This window comes from Ylistrum balloti, unplaced genomic scaffold (genome assembly GCF_031769215.1).
Source record: "Ylistrum balloti isolate Yb309-2 unplaced genomic scaffold, AGI_CSIRO_Ybal_v1 Utg369816, whole genome shotgun sequence".
Lineage (NCBI taxonomy): Eukaryota > Metazoa > Mollusca > Bivalvia > Pectinida > Pectinidae > Ylistrum > Ylistrum balloti.
This window is the reverse complement of record NW_026781986.1, coordinates 626,481-646,685: the sequence shown is the minus strand read 5'-3', so window position 1 is coordinate 646,685 and position 20,205 is coordinate 626,481. Positions and strand designations below refer to the sequence as shown.

The 20,205-nt window shown below is 32.9% G+C and overlaps 2 protein-coding genes across 2 annotated transcripts in view; one reads left to right on the top strand and one right to left on the bottom strand.

The window, feature by feature from the left end:
- Window positions 1–5,915, top strand: part of LOC132544957 (protein retinal degeneration B-like) — a 28,440-nt gene extending 22,525 nt beyond the window's left edge. Inside the window, exons 18-23 of the mRNA XM_060208621.1 lie at window positions 1,676–1,792; window positions 2,905–3,050; window positions 3,778–3,927; window positions 4,162–4,345; window positions 4,812–4,940; window positions 5,574–5,915. Coding sequence (XP_060064604.1) covers window positions 1,676–1,792; window positions 2,905–3,050; window positions 3,778–3,927; window positions 4,162–4,345; window positions 4,812–4,940; window positions 5,574–5,915 — 1,068 coding nt within the window. The remainder of the gene's footprint in view (window positions 1–1,675; window positions 1,793–2,904; window positions 3,051–3,777; window positions 3,928–4,161; window positions 4,346–4,811; window positions 4,941–5,573) is intronic.
- Window positions 5,916–18,397: 12,482 nt separating this feature from the next.
- Window positions 18,398–19,944, bottom strand: LOC132544956 (uncharacterized). The gene is made up of 4 exons (XM_060208620.1): window positions 19,838–19,944; window positions 19,576–19,672; window positions 18,942–19,077; window positions 18,398–18,690 (listed from the first exon to the last, which is right to left on the bottom strand). Exons 1-4 carry the CDS (start codon window positions 19,942–19,944, stop codon window positions 18,398–18,400), a joined length of 633 nt encoding a protein of 210 aa, XP_060064603.1.
- Window positions 19,945–20,205: the final 261 nt, after the last annotated feature.

Below are 20,205 nucleotides of genomic sequence, written 5' to 3'. Positions count from 1 at the left end.
GTCACTGTATTTATATGGATATTGTCACAGTATTTATATGGATATTGTCACAGTATTTATATGGATATTGTCACTGTATTTATATGGATGTTGTCACTGTATTTATATGGATATTGTCATGGTATTTATATGGATGTTGTCACTGTATTTATATGGATCTTGTCACTGTATTTATATGGATCTTGTCACTGTATTTATATGGATATTGTCACAGTATTTATATGGATATTGTCACGGTATTTATATGGCTATTGTCACGGTATTTATATGGATATTGTCATGGTATTTATATGGATATTGTCACTGTATTTATATGGATGTTGTCACAGTATTTATATGGATATTGTCACAGTATTTATATGGATGTTGTCACTGTATTTATATGGATATTGTCACTGTATTTGTATGGATGTTGTCACGGTATTTATATGGATGTTGTCACGGAATTTATATGGATGTTGTCATGGTATTTATATGGATGTTGTCACTGTATTTATATGGATATTGTCACGGTATTTATATGGATGTTGTCACAGTATTTATATAGTTATTGTCACAGTATTTATATGGATATTGTCACTGTATTTATATGGATATTGTCACTGTATTGATATGGATGTTGTCACGGTCATGATATTGATATGGATATTGTCACAGTATTGATATGGATATTGTTACAGTATTTATATGGATATTGTCACAGTATTTATATGGATATTGTCACAGTATTTATATGGATATTGTCACATGGATATTGTCACAGTATTTATATGGATGTTGTCACAGTATTTATATGGATATTGTCACTGTATTTATATGGATATTGTCACTGTATTGATATGGATGTTGTCACAGTATTTATATGGATATTGTCACAGTATTTATATGGATATTGTCACAGTATTTATATGGATGTTGTCACTGTATTTATATGGATATTGTCACTGTGTTTATATGGATATTGTCACTGTATTTATATGGATATTGTCACTGTATTTATATGGATATTGTCACTGTGTTTATATGGATGTTGTCACAGTATTTATATGGATATTGTCACAGTATTTATATGGATGTTGTCACTGTATTTATATGGATATTGTTACAGTATTTATATGGATATTGTCACATGGATGTTGTCACAGTATTTATATGGATATTGTCACATGGATGTTGTCACAGTATTTATATGGATGTTGTCACATGGATGTTGTCACAGTGTTTATATGGATATTGTCACAGTATTTATATGGATATTGTCACTGTATTTATATGGATATTGTCACAGTATTTATATGGATATTGTTACAGTATTTATATGGATATTGTCACTGTATCAAAAGCAAACTCACACATTACTCTGATTTCGTTGCCCATTTTTCCCCATCATAACTGATACAATAGAGATGGTAATTTTACAAATGGAAAATGCTATTCCATGTAAAGGATTAAACCATTGGTTATTGATAATTTGTTTTCATTTTATTTTCATTGGGCAGTGAAATGTGTAAATAATTTGATATACAAGCATTGAAAAGACTTATTGTATTCTGGTTGATGTCGATAACCAGGTTTTGTCACTAAGTGCAATGTACTTTGACAATGCAGTTTGATGCGTGTAGTGATAAATATATGGTTATATATTAATAGTTTTATGTTTGTTGTCTGTGTTTAGAATCTGCAGCCAAATCACCGTGGTAATGATGTCATCGTTATGGAGGACACAGATCAGGAGCTCAGTGCCAGATTTATGTATGGTTCCTTTGATGTTACCTCATTGTCAGGAGAAAAGGTAAGAGGTCAAGTTCACATGCAGCAAATTCTAGGTTGTGTTCATTAGGGTCAAGGTCAAATATAGCAATGTCAGGTACAGGAAGGTGAAGGTCAAACATTAAGATGAAGGTCACATACAGTGGCATTCAGGGCACATTTAGCAAGTCCAAGGACACATACAAGGTGAAGGTCATATATAGTAACATTTACATCGCATATATCTATGTGATAGTCACATTCAAAAGATTGTCATGCAAAGTTGATGCTGGTGATTGGCTCATCTGGAAGTCTGCTATTTTCAAAGTTTAGATGAAATAATTCTTTATGTTCCATTTCGTTGGATATACATTACTGATAATATCTTATTGTCTCCCTCACTTTCACATGTGCATTCTCTTCTTGACTTGGGAAAGGCAAGCATTCCTTGTCCTAAGGGAAAGGACCAGTCACACATGCAAGTGTATGTCGTCACTGTATAACTTTTGGAATGTGTTATCAATGTTATCAATTTAGACACATTTCATGTATGATTTAGTGTAACTTTTATGTATAAAGTTTACAATAATAACTTCCCATATCTTATCATTGCAACAGCTTCTATAGACTGTGGATGAAGTTAGTTATCACAACCTTTTGCAAGCCTTTTGAAAGTATCATCTTTGAGGTGAAAAAAAAGTGTCCATATCACACAGAGGTGAAACACCTTATCATTGTCTTACCCTGGACAGGTCAATCCTTTTACTTGATGTATGATTTTGTGGCCTCACCTAACAGTTTACATTGATATCCATCATTCATATTTATGATGGTGTGAGGCTTTGGGATAATAAAAACATACACCTGAGGAGAGGAGTGGGGAAGAGAAAAAGAAGCATTTACGTCCTTGTAGGTTTGATAGGGGAAACTCAGCTGTAACGGAAAGTCAACTTAATAATCTTTCCCAGAGGGTTGAGATTCAACAATATCACCTCCCTGAAGTGGAAGAATCTTCGTATTAGTCTACTATTGTTGTGATCCAGTATTTCACATATCATTATATCATTAACCCTTAAATTTTAGACTGTACCATTGTGTTAACTTTGATAGGTGGATTTCAAGTGATGAACTTTATCATTGTGTTAACTTTGATAGGTGGATGTTCACGTGATGGACCAGTCTACAGGGGAATGGAAGTTTCTTGGCACTGCAGTTACAGACAAACATGGCCGCCTCAACTACACCATCCCAGAGGAAAAACGCCTACATCAAGGGATGCATTCTGTCAAGATTGTCGTAAGGTAGCCATGTTTACAGATTAATCCTGATTTTGTTGAACTCTGATTAGACAAATAATTATTTATCTGAAGTACACACCTTTATAATCTTATCTTGTATAACAAAAAAATTTGCTTATGATGTTTAGGGAAAATATGCTCTCTGTAAAAACTTTGATGCAAGTGCATTATTTTGAACAACAAATTAAAATTACCTTAATTTTTTTCAATAGCATTTTTTGTTAAAAATTAAAATCCTGTTAGAATACTTATGACTAGTCATCAGGTCTTGTGTTCAGATGTGTTGTATTGTATTGTGTATCTTTCAATTGTATCATCCGTACTTTTCAGATGTGTTATAAATATTGTGTACCTTTGTGTCATCAGTTCTTGTGTACTTTTCAGAAGTGTTATGACAATTCTTCTTTAATGTATCATATTAAAAAAAGTGAAATGAAAAGGTTTTATAATATATATAGAAAGGTAAACTTTACAGATACCATAACTAAAATGCTTCTGATAGATTGATTGAAATGCTACATTAGTGTTTTTTTCACTCCATAACTCTTTCTGTCACGATATTGCAATGCTGATGATGCCTGATTGAAACCATGGAAACCTTCAGCCAATCACAACAAAGCTATATATTACAAATGTGTCACAAAACAATTAGTGGAACAGATTTAATGACTGCAACAGTAGGTATGTGATAAATGAATTTTTAACATTGTGAACATCTATGATCTGACAGAGGAGACCACAGCTGTGCCGATTTCTTCCTGACAGTCTTACCACAGAAGACAGAGACTGTGGTATTTAGTATTGATGGCTCGTTCACAGCCAGCATGTCTATATCAGGTCGTGATCCCAAGGTTAGGGCTGGAGCAGTCGATGTTGTAAGGTAACAAAATCTTCTCAAAAGCCTTTTTTTCCAAATAATTAAATTGAAAAATAAAACATCTCTTTTTTATTTTAATCTTGATATAATGATTGAAAAAAAATCAAAGATGTAATTTTAAGGATTTAAATGGTTTTTTGCTTATGTCAATAAAACCAAGCAACAAAGATCTGAAGACATTTAAGACTTGAAGAAAAGACATCAAAACCTCTATTTCACCATGTTGTGTTATACCAGGCATTATCAAGACCAGGGTTATCTGATCCTGTATGTGACGGCTCGTCCAGACATGCAACATCGTAAGGTTGTGTCATGGTTGGCCATGCATAACTTCCCTCATGGCATGGTGGCTTTCATGGATGGCCTCTCAAAAGAACCACTCCGTCAGAAACTCAACCATCTCAAAGGATTAGTGTCCAAGGTGAGACAAAAATCTTTTAAACAGAGGCAGATATCAATAAAGATTGTCATTCCACAATTTGAATGGGTTGAACCAACGATAAAGATAATACAATTATTAAAAATGTTAAAAATAAATACATCAATAAAAGTACAAAATAAATAGATAAATAAATAAAATAAATAAATAACATTTGATCATGTTTGAAATGTTCTGAATGAAATCTTTACACAAGACAGTAATCCAAAAAGACTTTCTTTATTTAAAAACACTGCTTTAACATAAACTTCTGATTTTCTTAATTCCTTTTGATAAAACTCTCTAATCCAAAATGATTTATTTAGTACTTACTTACACAGATCTGAGTCAGGAAAGTGTTTAACACAGATCTGAGTCGGGGAAGTGTTTAACACAGATCTGTGTCAGGGAAGTGTTTAACACAGATCTGAGTCCTGGAAGTGTTTAGCTGTTAATTGATTTGTTTAAGGCTGGTATCGTGTACAAGGCAGCTTATGGCTCAAACAAGGACATCTACGTGTACCGGGAACTGGGACTTACATCTCAACAGATGTTTATCGTTGGCAAGGCTTCCAAAAAACAGGCGGGACAGGCTCAGGTAGACTAATTGTTTTAGGGCAGATTGGAGGATGGAAGTTGGGGGGACACTATCAAACTTCTTGAAAGTAAAAACTTAGAGTTAAAGGCTCCTTATATGATAATGAAGTACCATTGGTTTTTTATTTTACCATATGGAAATAGATTTTAATTGGAGACAATAGTACCAGGCATGAATTTATCACATGATAAATATTATTAGGATACAACCTACCTTAGCTTTCAAACATATAAATTGTGATTTGTGATTATGATGTCATAATTCTGCTTTGTGAAACTTTGATTTCAATTAATTTTACTGTATTTTTGACATATCCATCACAAGATTTCAAAATCATAATGGCTACTTATATCTGTTATGATGTATCCTGCTCTTTTATTTTTGTGTTTTTGTTTTTGTTTTTATTTTATTTTCATTTTTGTTTGGGTTAGATATAAACTTTTCCTTTAAATAGTTAAAAAAGTTGATCAAGCAGTAATTTACTTGTTTTTACAAGGACAGGTTTGGGTTAATCTTGTGTGTATCTTTCTATTTAAAAAATAAAACTGGTACAGAAAATAAAAGAAATCACATTGATTTTTTTTTCTTTTTGAGTTTTAATTTATTTGTCTCTATTGTGTATTTTTAAAACAGATATTGTCCGATGGATATGCTGTCCACTTACAGTCATTACAGCTATTAGGGCGTTCTGCTGTGGGGAACGCACGCATGTTTATAAGAAAAGGGTGTATGACAGTCCCCAATCAGAGTGAAGGAAAGAAAAGTGAAGGCAAGCGGGCTGTGAAGAGGGTCTCCTCAAATTCAGCACCAACGAGTGGTGGTGATTTCCTCAAACCACAGGATGTATTGATAACAGTGGGTGACACTGGTAATACAATCGTTCAGAACAGTCAGGCAGATTTCCGTACCACAGCCCGTGCTCGAGGCTCCTCGCCACGACCTAAGGTGCCACTGTCGACAGATGTGCCTCGATGATTGAATGTTATGAAAAAATATTGACACTGTGTTGCACACTTCCGAAATGTAAAGTAGAACTGTCGACAATGTACATTGCATTGTCAATTTGCTATTGAAGACAGCTTCAGAGTTAAGGGCACAGTGAGACATATCCTCAATACTTTGGTGGTGTATTCATTGGGTTTTATACCCGTTAGATACAGGCGTCTTAAACAGTTGTGGCTAGTTGGAACCACTGGCTAGTGAATCTGAAGGCATTTTTACAGACAAGGTTAACAGTGTCTTAGACCTTGTGAACAGGAGCATTAGACAGGTCGTGGACCATTAAGTGCTCTCAAAGACAACTTTGTCTAGTCACGATATGTTATAGAGATCATGAATTTATAGTGCTGTTTGGTTAAACAAAGAAATTATAAATTCAGGATCACTTGAATCATTCAGCAGTGAATATTTTACCTAACAGTCCTCAAATTATCTTAAACTATTTTATCTTTATTCTTTCGGTTTTTTTCCCCTCTATTTCAACAAAAATAATGTGAAGATTGTAATTTTCAAAGAGTTTTATTTTCAGCTGTTTTCAAGGATGGAATAATAGTGCAAAAATTCAATAAAAATTAGTTAATTCTAAAATTTAAACTGATAAAGAAAATTACAATCCTTTTCATAATTTGTCTGAAAAATATATCTATTTTTCAGCAAGATTTTGGTAAAATCATGAAAATTTTTACTATTAGAAAAACAACTTTGACATTTATGTCAATTATTAATTCAAATTTATATCTTGTAAAATTCTGATAGTTTTTTTTTTTTTAAATGTTGTTTTGTAGATAGATATAGTTCAATAAATCTTATTAGACTAAGTTCTACAGTTTAAGGACATATGAGTACTAACAAGAATAAAGCCTCCTACAAATTTTTACAGAATTTACAAGATTTATCTTTGTCTTGTTCAATGGTTCATTTTCAACAGACAGCATTTCTGCAAGTCATATCAGTGTAGTACTATATATGGTCTTACCGTTTTATTTCTGAAGATTGCGTTCATCAAGTGTTTTTTATACATCTGCAACTTCCTTCAGCCGTGATAAAAAACAACACGGCTGTGTAGGTATAAATGATTCACTTCATGTTATTGTTACCTAACATGAAACTTCAAAAAGTTTCAAATTCTGTCATGATAATGCCATCTGTTGTTATAGTTTATTTCTCTGATTTGTTATAAACCCTTGTATTAGATGAAGGGTAGATTTGTTTCATGTTATCAAACTCCTATTGGTCAACATAAATGTAGAATGATTGTTTGTGGTCATCTGTTTTGTTGTGTACCCAATGTACTTTTGACCCAGTTGTCTAAACAAAAGTTAGGGCACATGATTAAGTTTATAACTGTTAGTTCTAATTGATAGATAATTTGATCACTTTTTCATTTTGAAAACATATCTATATATATTATTTATCTACAGTAATTGTAAAATGTGTTATTTTCTACATAAGAGCTCATCGATCAAGTGAAAAGATTGTTAGTAAAATCTCAATGAACTCGATTTTTAATCATTTTCATTCTGACTAAATAAATTTTCTTGGCAAATTTTTTTTTTTAACTATTAACTCCACAGTTCTTCTCTCCAAATTGGCAAAATTAATCTGCCCCAGTGTTTTCCAATTAAGTAATAATTAATGCACTTCACTAGGTTTTGGCTGAGGATGTAAATTGAAATGAATGTTGTTCAGTTTAGTTAAAGAGTATGTTTAAATGCATCAGTGGAATGCCTATATAAAAGAAATTGATATCCTAATATTAGATATTAGATGCTCATTAACACTTAATAATGACTGTAAACTGTCAAACACATTCTAGAGGATACCAGGTTTGTTTGAAAAACACTCTTACCAAAATGCAGAGCGTGTATTAAGATAGTAAGACAGCCTAAAAATGTTTAGAATAAGACCGGAAAGGAAAGTCATTGTCAAGTCTTTTGCCAGTAATTCTACTGATCTTGGAACATTGTAAAGTTAGGATACGGTTTCTAACTGTGCTTTTCCAATGCAGAGTGTAAAAGTACATTTTTAGAATTTTACATGAAATTATAAAAAATAAAAAATGAGATAGAATCTAATATTTCTAAGTATATCCTTGAAAAGACATGACAAAATTAGTAGACATAAAATGAAAGAAGTGGGTGGACTTTATGATTATTAGATGCATTTTTGACCTTTTGCTTAAAAAATGAACATGAAGTTCATTATCAATCTCACTTTCAGTTTTCCATGTATAACAGTCAAAAATTATCTTTTTGTGTGATCTTTATCAATCTAGTTGTCTGTTTCGTTATGTCTTTAATGTTGGAAACTTTAGAGTTGAGCTAAAATATATCTGAAAAAACATGTTCAAATTCATATAAAAAGTCCAGTTTATATATATATATATTTTCCATCAAAATCATTACTAAACTGCAATTTTTCCCAGTTTGTGCTAACATATCTTCTTTGATTGTTTACCACATGCTTTTAGTTTTATAGGTATGAAAAGATTTGATTGGTTGATATAACATGTTGTTTGATTGGATGTTAGAACACTTTATTTGATTGGTTGTTATAACACGTTGTTTGATTGGTTGATTTTTGTATTACTCAATATGTCGCAGACCCATTGATATATTTATTGTATTGTTTCACAAACACACTTTTTTGATATAATATATACAAATTTATGACAGCATATTACTTCAAATAGGACCCTCTCTCTTCCAACTTTTGGAAGTAGTTGGGGTTAATGACGAGTAACCCTCCCTCTTATTCAAACCAAAAATTGAAGAGAAAACATTGAGTATCTTTTATGATATAAATTGTACTCATTCTCTGATATGATCTGTGTCTATTTCTAACAAAACAGGTTTTATTTAAACATTTTCATTAAAATGAAACAGTGTTTTTTAAATGAAAAAATAAAGTAGTCCATATTTTAACTTCTCTTGACAACATTAGGCATGAGAGGGTGAACTGTGGACTTATTAACCTGTCTATATATTGATATTTTACACTAGATGTTAGATGATATTAAAAACAAATTAAAGTAGAGAGCTGTTTGATTGTGAATATTGAAATAATAAAACAAATTTAGGATTTAGAAGTTGTATCTATACATATAAACTTCATTGGAGGAACATTTACATATCAGGAAAGACAAGCATTATATAGGAAACGAACAAATACGCAATATTTATTCATAGGAACATTTTTTCATTCAATTTGTTGTAATGTTTCTGAATATATCTTTTTTTTCAAAGCAGGTTGAAGTAAAGATTGATTTTAAGTGGTGTCCTATTCATGCAATAAAGTTGGGCATTATCTTTATATCAGTGCATGATCTCCTCAGCACACATAATTAAAATGAACGATTTTCAGCATTACGACTAGAGTTATGTTTGGTGATAGACTTTTAAGTCAGTTTTTTTTGGTAGGAAAATCAAGCAACACTATCTATTTAAGCATTACCTGAATTAGTTATAGTATCAATGAAATGGCTGTGATAAAATTGCTACTTTTAAGGGAGGTCTTTATCGCCAGCCCGCCACCTCAGGGTCGCAAGTTTGAGGCCAAAGATGGGCAGTTGCCAGGTACTGGCAGCAGATTGGTGTTTTTTATGAAGGAACAAATTTTCATCACTACGCAAACCTGATACCTCCTTAAATTACCCTGACTGTTAATGTAAACAATAAGAAACTCAATTACTTGTGAAAACTGTAGATTTTGTAAGTATTTGCTGCAATAATTGTAAATCTCTAGTCATGTCAACTTCAGGATACCAGTTACATGTAACTCAGGTTGATGAAATAACGAGAACGTGAAAGACAATAGCGAATTTATAATTTACATATAAATGTTTACTGTTGTAATCTATCCTTTCTATTCAATGAAAGAAATTATACCCTATTTACAAGTACATACAAAAAGTTTTGTGGTTCCTATTGTCGATATTCATAAGTAATTACCAATAACAGGTTATTCACCGACATGAAAACAAGGAATTGATCATCCTGTATTGATGTGCCACAAAAAATCCCACAGGTTATGAAGATCTGATTATACATAAAACTGAATACATCCATCTGACGGATGAAATTAAATGAAAATTATAATTCTAGTCACCAACATTTTGTATATTAAAATTGTGTTCACATCTTTTTGAGTTTTCCTAGAACTTGCCATAGTTTTGTTTCTAGCATTACTGAAGGATTCCAACAAAAGTTATTTGATTTTTAAGAAAAAAAAACAAAAAATAGGCAAAATTCATATTTAAAAGCTCCCTTTCCTTTTTGTATACTTTTTAAAGTCTACGACTTTTATGTAATACAGCTTTATTCATGCAAGGACAAAAAACTAGAATTTTCCTGTTACATACGAAGATATGTTGTTTCTCTTCGTTTATTTGACTAGTTGACAATCAATCTTGTAGCTGTGTCACATGTTCTGTTATCTATTGTGAGATATATATTTATTTTGTGTTTTGTTTTCTAAACAAATGACCATGTAAACGTACCTCAATTTTGATGTAAATTATAGATTTGTTGCTATATCATTCAATGATACACAAAATACATTTGTACTTAAAACAATCGAGGTTAAGATGGAACCAAATTAGGAGATAAACTTAGATGAAATAATCTTTTTCTCTAAAACAGATATCTGTGTTCTATTTACAAATAATATATCTGTAATAGGACACCCATGTTCGAATTTAATTTCCTTACCGATTTGTTGGAGATAAATGGCATTGTTTTGTTTTCTTTGTGTCCTGGTGAACAATACATAATTTTAGATGCATTATCAATATTATTTGCACCTTTTTTATCTTATATTATTTTATCTTATAAATTTTGTATATTATTTATGTATCAGCAATACTTTTGAAATATAATTATTTATCATATATCCCATTCACATACTATTCCCCCCTAAAACTCATTAATTATACTTTGAAACAAAAGATATTTGACGGTGTATCCCTATAGTCATTTCCTTGTTGTTTCCTTCCTTTTGTTGATACTTTGCATTAGATGTACTGACAGGAGGAACCCACACTAAATGTCTTCTATGATTAAATTACAACATTTTACACACTGACATTTTTGACGGTAAAGCAATACTTCTGTTCTGTAGCATTTTGATCATGGTTGTCAATGAAAAGGATATATGCCACCATTGATTCTTATGTAAATTATCAAATGAAGTTTAATATCTTTTATTAGGTTTAATCAATAAAACCTTTACAAAGTTTGACTTTCAGCAAATTTTTTTTTTTTTTTATTATGTTATTGAAGATATATTTACATAATTTTTTTTCTTTCTTTTTCATGAACTTTATTCTCTTTTGGATTAATTTTCCATAAAAATCATAATTCCTTCATTGTTGATTTACTGTTTGAAGAATATCAGATGTCTTGCCGTATTTCCAGGAAACAACTTTGTTATGTTTCTACAATAAGTAATTAACTAGTTGTTGCTACTTAATAGTCCTTTTAAATGATTTGCTTTCTTATTATGTTGTGAATGTTGTATTTTTGAGACATTCATTATTCCGATAACTCACTTTCTTTTATGACTACAATAAAATCAATTCCAAGCTATTTTCATAGTAGTTGAAAAAGCGAAAACAAATAAAGTGGTGCATTCATTTCATGATATTAAAAGTCTATGTCATGTACAAATATAAGTAGCTCTTACCTCTTCAAATGGAAGCTTATTATTTAGTCTGATACAACTCATGAGAAGTCCAAAAAAAGTAGGTCCTGATATTAAAAGGAGTTTAAATGAAAAAAGGTAGAAAAATCTATTTTATCTTTCACAGTCAAATACTTCCGCAGAATAATCACATTAAGTTAACGTCTGTGTATTAAAAACACTTCCAGTTATAGGATTGTTAACAGAGACCTTGATATGTTTATTTTTCAGATATTAGTAATTATATGTATGTCTCCCAAAGCCTCAATTGTATGCAGATGTCATCAACTTGTTTGATACATTGTTGATTGTTACAGTGGAATTTCCACCTACATCGCTTCAATCTCCGCTAGCACCATTATTTTAAGTAGCATTAAAACTAAATACCGGGGTAAGGAGATATTTCTTTATCTTTATTTTCAGGAAATACAGTGAGATAACACATACATAAGGTATATATTAATTGATTGTGTTCTTTTAGATTTACAATTACCAAGATAATGGTTTGTCACCTTCCAAACGTACGTGAATCAGTGTAATATTCTATACTAATCCTTTTGTTGTAAGTATTTCGCTATAAATGGAAGCGGACATGGCTACTATATTGAGATGATGTTGTTTACACTAGCTGAGCTAATGGTGCTTAAATTGCTGTTAATTAATGTAATGTATATTTTGAAAATAGCACTGAACAGTTTTGAATGATGTTTTATATACAAAATGTAGTATTTTTCACAGAATTCTGGGGTTTGATTATAATGGATTTTCCCCCTTGAGAATTGTGCTCTAGGAAAATTTGTCATTTAACTGAAAATTTGATAAAATTCTTTCCTTCCCTGACTTGTTTATTTGATGAATAACAAGACTTTGGTTCTTTTTATGGGTTTTTTCATAGAAACGAAGACAATATGATATAAGCACTGTTTTGGTTTTTGTAAATTACAAATTGAAAATTACATTACAAATGTTCTTTTGCAGAGTAATTATTTGTGTTTTTTTGTTTGCTAAGAAAACTATGAGTGATAAATTTCATTTATTTTACAACAATTTTGGGGTATTCACACCTGCCTAGGTGAAAGACAAGTGGGATACCACTACGCCACCCAACCATCCCAGTTCAGGTTTTCATGACACAGAAGAAACTATGAATTTTTGAAACTAACTCTTTGTGATCGAAAAAAGTGACATTTCAATCCGTTGAGATGCAGTTGTAAGACAATCATAGAAGGAATAGCTTTATTGTAATTTTGATGTAATCCTGCCATAGAAAACACAAATTGTACCATTTATATATCCAAATTTGGACATATCTTTATAGATATACTTAAAAGATAATTGACATTTTTTGCAATATTTTTTTTTTTTTTTTTCAAAATCACCAAACCAGTATGATATGTTGATCTGCAAGCATATGAATAAAACACTTATGTTTGACAACTGAGACTTTTAAAATCAGTGTTATAGACGGAATGAGATCAAAGTTGACCTTACGTAGACATTCACTACAATATCAACTACTGTAGATTTTTCTATATTTCTGTGCTATCTTTCCTCCTTATGTTTAGGAAAAATTTATCTAACAAATGAAAAATTGTTTTGTTGTCAAGATGGTTAATTTTTAGTCAAATTTGTTCGTCGTGGCATTTGTTTAATGTCTTGTATATACAGTCAAACCTTGATTCTCAAACTCAGCAGGACCATTGGAAAACTTCCAGTTAAACGAGTATTCAGTTCAGTGAGTTTGAATGTCTTGTGTAGAGTTAGGCAGGGACAGAGGAAATGCTTCAAATTCATCAGGGTTTTTGAGTTAAATGAGTTTGAGATCACAAGGTTCAACTGTATATATATATATGTGTGTGTGTGAACTCATGACATGCAGAGAAATAATTTTTTCGTTATTTTTTTTCAATCATGTCATTGTTGAAGTCATGGTTTTTTATAAGTTTCTGTTAGCTGTTGACATCAACAGAGCTGTAACTTGTTATGGAACACAGCCATGTTTCGTTGATCTGTTTGTCTGCCTATGGTGACATTTTGACTCTTTTCTGAGTAATCACGTTTACTGGGTACAATAGTCCTTGGATTAGCAGGCCCAGTCTGTTTTAAGATTTACTAGTTATCATTTATATGTTGTAAATAAAACCGTGCTACAATGTGATTAGTTAAATAAATATAGATATAAAATTTATCATATTTTTATCAATATTGTTTGTTGTTTGTCGAGAAATCTGGAGTATTTGGATTTTTTCTCATTCAATTAACAGATGTATAATGAGAAATTGATAATTAAATGTTTTTATGAACAAGAAACTGAGAGTTGTTTTGTTTGTTGCTGTATTCAAAACTGAGTACTTTTCATACAAATTACAGAGCTTTGCTATTACATGGTATATATATGCTTGTTTGTGGTTTTAGATGTTTTTATTTTGATTCAAATATATTTTCTTGCCATAATTATCAGCAATAGGTTTGAGTACAAGTTATTACAACATTATATAAGCCCTTTCTCGGAACAAATTGCAATTACAGCCATTGGCGATTTTGCCAAACTGCCATAATATTTGCCAATGCTATATAAACCTATGGTTTTGTTTGAGGTCATGCTGTTTATTAAAGGAGAGATGAAATAATTGATTTGTCTGTGCTTATGTCTGTCCTACAATGCCTAAGCTTTTCATTGTATTCAGGAAAATTTTTGATCTCCTCAAAAAGATTCACTTTATAAACACTAAAAATATCTTATGAAAACATTGTCAAGTTTAGTTTATCACATTAAAACATCATTAATTTCTCAATATTTTGGTGTCCGTCCATCATCAGTCCATCAGTAAACATTCTTGTTATAACTATTTCTTGAGAAGTACAGGATAGATCTTTCTCAGATTTCATGTGCAGGTTACCCAGGATCCCTAAGTGTGCCCTTTTGATTTTAGGAAAAAACCAAATTGGCTGGCAAGTGACCATCTTAAATTCTGACAATGAAATTTGTTATGGCTATTTCTTGAGATGTACTGGATGGATTTTTCTCAGATTTCATATGTACACGATGTCGCTTAATTAAGAGAACAAGAGCAAAAGCAGAATGAAGAAGAGAAAGGAAGGAAAAAGATCCAATTTTAAAAGAAAATAAAGATCAAACAATAGTGGACACCAAGATTCCTCTCCGCCTTGCAGTACTTGTGTTGTATTAATGTCTTATGTTAACTTCCAGCAGTAACCTTTTAATGCAAAGAAGCCTGTTAAATTTTCATCCTAACAACAGAAATTGACAGCCAAAATAAATTTTAATGGGTAGTGTGACAACTGATGCAGATAAATTTCATAGCATGCTTGTCTGGCTGAAATTTTGGTACCAAAAACTCATTGACGTTTGTAATAGTTTAAATTTTGTAAGAATTCTAACACCATTAGTTCTGTTTTTCTCTGTTTCAGGCGAAAAATAAACAGGAAGAAAATGTTAAATGGATTTTATGTTTGTTTCGAAACTCTTCAGATTCCATGACACTAAAATGTAAAAGTGGGACTCAACTACACTCAGTAACACTGTAATGGACTCATGAGTCACCATAGAACAATGTGGAGAGAAAACTTAGAATTGTATTGAATAAATTGCAGTAAATGATAATTAAAATTATCACAATACTGCATTACAAGGACATGAAAGAAACTTCATCTTAACTCAAGATTCCTATACAATAAAGAGGAAAAAGAAAAGCAACCTGAACTAATATTGTGTGTCCTCCCGAACGGCTATGGTGTCTCTTATTCAGCGTCGCATGGAGTCCATAAGGACATTGACTGTCCGTAGAGGAATATTAAATTCCATTTCTTCGGTAAGTATGTTGGACAATTGTCGGACGTTATTTGTCTAATTCATCTCACGCATGTTCGGTCGGGGCTTTGATATGGAGGACGATCAACAGGGACGAAGTTTTGGGTTATAAGAAAGTCCCTACAAACTCGTGCGATGTGCGGCCAAGCGTTATCACTCTGAAAGGTAAAATGTTGCCTTATAATGTAAGACACAAGACGAGGCCTTATGATCTCATCTCGATAGCGTACAGCCGTTAAATTCCCGTCAATGCATTTAAATCAATGCAAATTCCTCCCCAAACCATAACCGATCCCCCACCCCCCAAAATCTGTCGAGCTCCAAAAGCAAGCGGCTGCAGGACGCTCTCCTAGACGCTGGCACTCATTTTGATGGCCAACCGATCGAAATAATGTGAGTCGAGATTCAACCGTGAAGTAAATTTCCTCTCACAGTTTTCTGTTCGATTCGACAGTTGCCGTTAACGATGGTATTTTTTGCAGTTTCGTCTGCGATTAATCTCCTGTCGCGCAAATGGGCAAACCTAATGAACCGATCTTGACGTAGCAACGCTACTGTTAAACGTCTGGATATCAGTCTGTCATCGAATCTTCTCGCGGTGTTGAGACGTAAAAATAACCGACTTAAAGTCGATTTGTAATCATTTCCAAATATTTAGATTTTTTAAAACCATATGTAAAAAGATACGGCACAACAATATAGCAACAAAAATCGCCGTTTTTACAACGAAAATAATAGCTGCTTGCTTCCTACTACTTGGAATGTGGCCTTTCCAAAAATTTCAAAAAACTTTTCAAAAAGCATAATAACCAAATCAGTTACACGTAAAGAAACTCACAATGCTTGTAACATTGTACATACATCAAATTCCATGTGAAGGTACGATGCTCAATCATAACTCGTGCAAATTAATTAAGTTATTAATTGATTAATCTCCAATCTATACACTCAAGTGAATATCTAAGTAGTACATACAGTTGATCCCTACTTTGGGCGGCTTGTATTTTTCAGGAATCTGATATTATGGGCCGTGTTTTGATATTTCTATCTTTGGTCAATTTTTAGATAACGACGAACCTCCCGCATTTCGTTCAGTCAGATAACAACCGACAAGTACTTGGAAATTTCGCCTCAAAGTGACATTGGTTGTTAACTGGACAATGACTTAATGTAAAATGGGTAAATTATGGAATAAATAGGAAATTTTTTAATTGGTTAAAAATTAATGTCAGTTACAGGAAACACCGTATTTTTGGAGGAAATAGTAAATCTTCCGTCATAACTACTAATGCCGGTTTCCACAAGGGTCAGTATTGGGTCATCTACTTTTTATTACATGAATAATTTCAACGGATACTCTAAGTTCAGCCACATAAATTTGCAATGCTGGCATTTTGATTTCACCATCGACCAAGATGCAACGCTTAACTCAAATTCAGAGGGGTAGAGCAATTACGATGATGGTTGGCCATACCCAACTTCTGTCGCACGGCAGTTTGGCATTGTCCCGTGCATAATCAATGTATTTGTAATACATATTTATCAATTATTTGTAATAATACATTTATTGACATAAATAAAACAGAAATCGAAGAAACCATCCTGTCCTGGAGGGGTGCCCAACAAATAGTCATGTCTTAAAATCGTGCAGTAGAATCCAACACCCAATTTTCTATTCTTGGGATCTCCGATGCCCCATAAACAGAAGAGACCTCGAAGAAACCATTTCGACCTGGAGGGGTGCCCAACAAATAGTCATGTCGTAAAATCGTGCAGTAGAATCCAACACCCAATTTTCTATTCTTGGGATCTCCGATGCCCCATAAACAGAAGAGACATCGAAGAAACCATTTCGACCTGGAGGGGTGCCCAGCAAATAGTTACGTCTAAACATCATGGAGTAGAATGCAATGACCCTTTTCTATTCATGGGCTAACCGATGTCACAGACATGTCTGCACTACGGGAACAGTGTTTTTGAAATACCGCCCTGTACGAGAGGCATTATCAGATTTAGCAGACGCGCCTAGAAATCCGCGTAACTGTGATGATATTTAAAACTCTGACTCACTAAATAAAGAATTGATAATTTTTATTTTTTTTCAAATTGCAATATGAAAGCACTTTGGTGACCGTCTTAACATTGATAGACGGTGGACAATGCCAAGTCTATAATTAGTTATGTTTCTCAAAAATCAAGGTACTTCAACTTTTTTATGTCTCATACATTTTCTAAGTTCAAGGAATAGAGAACTGGTTTTCGTTGGTTGCCTCATTTTGACTTCCTGGAATGTTCTAAAGCTTCTGCAGTGTTAGTAATGTTTATTTTCAATGTTTTGTTGTTATGATTTTAATTATAATTTGTTTCTGTGTACAATGCGTGTGAACAAGCATACATTATCATGCTTTGACAGGCGGATTTACCAAAACTATGTAAAATAAATCGGCAGACATTATTTTATAGTTAATTGTAGTCGCTAACAAAATCGAAGGGAGATAACTCCTATACCAAAAGCAAAATGACCAAAACTGCAACTACAGCTAATAAAGTTGACCACCACTGCTGCCACTGTTACAGTTGTAAATGACCAACATCAGATGGAATTTCTTTATAAGACCTTACGAGGTCAAGATCCACTGACAAATATAGCAAATAAGAAAACAATTTAAATATCAGTGGTCAAGATCATTTCTACCGGAAATGGTCAAGACACTTAAAAGTTCAATAAAAATCAATGATGAACTCCATGTGCACCGATCGCACAAATGAAGTGACGTTACTACCTTCCGATCTCCTCTACTGCATGGATGGTGCATCGAATCTGTAATGAAAAAAAATAGACGTAAAAACGTTACATGTACCAATTTTGAAGTATATTGCATCTCTTTCTACAGTTCAAAATGTGACAATTTTGCAACTACATGTATATTGCAATCAAAGTACCTACCTAACGAGGCAGTGGGTACCAATAGTTGATCTGGCGCTGGATGCAAAGAGGAAACAGCACCAGGTGCTTCTCTTCAAACTGGTGGCAGAATTTCCTTTCCCAGTAGAGGCTATCTCGGGGAAGCTCTTTGGTAAGAACCACGGATAACTCGAGACCATAGTTGAACAATTTCATTGCTTTTGCTCGCTCGGCGAAATTGGCTTTGTCCTTCTTCCGAGATCCGGAAGGTTTCCACAAGGATTTCCGTTTGGCCTGGCATGGGACAGTTCCGCAGTGAGGACAGCGTGAAGGACCTAAACAAACAATGTATTTCCAATACATTTTCAGAATACAAGGATTTCACTATTTATCTGATTAATCATAGCTGTCCAATAGGACAGAAACCGTTAGACATATCCGTACGGAGACAGGGAATATATACAAGAGGTCAACCGTTCACTTGGACATTTCAGTTTTCACATAGAAATGATTTAAAACTATTCCGCTATTTAGCTAAATTATTTTAGGCAAAGTAGCTGAAAATGAAATTATCGATATTACTTACGTGTTCTCCATTCCTTGAACTTAAAAAATGTGACCAACAAGGCCTGTTTGGCTTTGTTTCCAAGCGACGGCGCATATCCAAAAAACAGGGTCAGAAATACACATATAAGGGTATAGAGCACTTCGTGTCCCATTCGCTGAAATAAATTTAACATACAAGAAATAAATATGATCATTTTATGAAAATAGCTTTTCATAGAATGGTTCATATGCAAGAATGTTGGATACGAATAGGTCTACACGTTTTCTACCTACCTATAAAGCAAAACTACGGATTGATAAAATGTGGAATAATTGATGAAACAAAAAGCATAGATAGTAACACAGGGACTTGACAAAGAAGGTTTTAACGAAACATACAAACAAGAAAAGAGAGATATTCATCTGAAAGCTGTAATTCTGTTAAGGGAGTTATTTTAGAGATTTTTTTTGTGTGTTTTGTTATTTTTTATGTTTGTTTTTTTTCAAGTATTGTAGGCAGGCATTGAAAACAAAATTGATCGGGAAAACGATGTTTCCAAAATGCCATTTTCCTTCAAAACCTCGAATATCTGAACCATCGGAAGTTATAAGACAATTATCTTGATTACAGTAGTGCTGACATGTTCGGAAAAATTATGGTGTGAGATTCTTACCAAGATCAAATCGGCTGGCGTTGGGCATACTTTCTTGATTTCGTTGGCAGTGACATAATGATAAAATCTGTTCACATATCCAGGCTCTGGCTCCACGCTACACAAATAAGGGTACAACGAAAAGAAAAGATAAATAAAGAAATGACGTAGTTTGTTTCTGACTTCCGTAAAAACAATGTTTTGGCAATATCGCTAAAATTTACTATCGAAAATTACAACTTTCACAGAAATTCGAGCATAGTGATTAAATATCCAAACTTACCACTTGAGGTCCCGATAAGCCCCTGGACCTTGGTGGAATATGCTCAGCACTACCACAAACAGCAGTAACAGCTTGATATCAATTGTGGTCCACCAAAGATTCAACATTAAATGTTTATATTTGGGGAGAGACTCATCATCTTCATTTCCGATTGACACTTCAACACACAAATGGAACACAAGCGCATGTTTTAGCACAATTTGCAATAAACACACACAATAAACACACACACACTAACACACACACACATCCACACACACATACCACACATCAAGCGCTGGCAGAGCAGAAAAGTTAACGTGAATATCTATCTTCAACAAACACACAGACACCCTCACACACACTCTGACATACCACACACACATCGT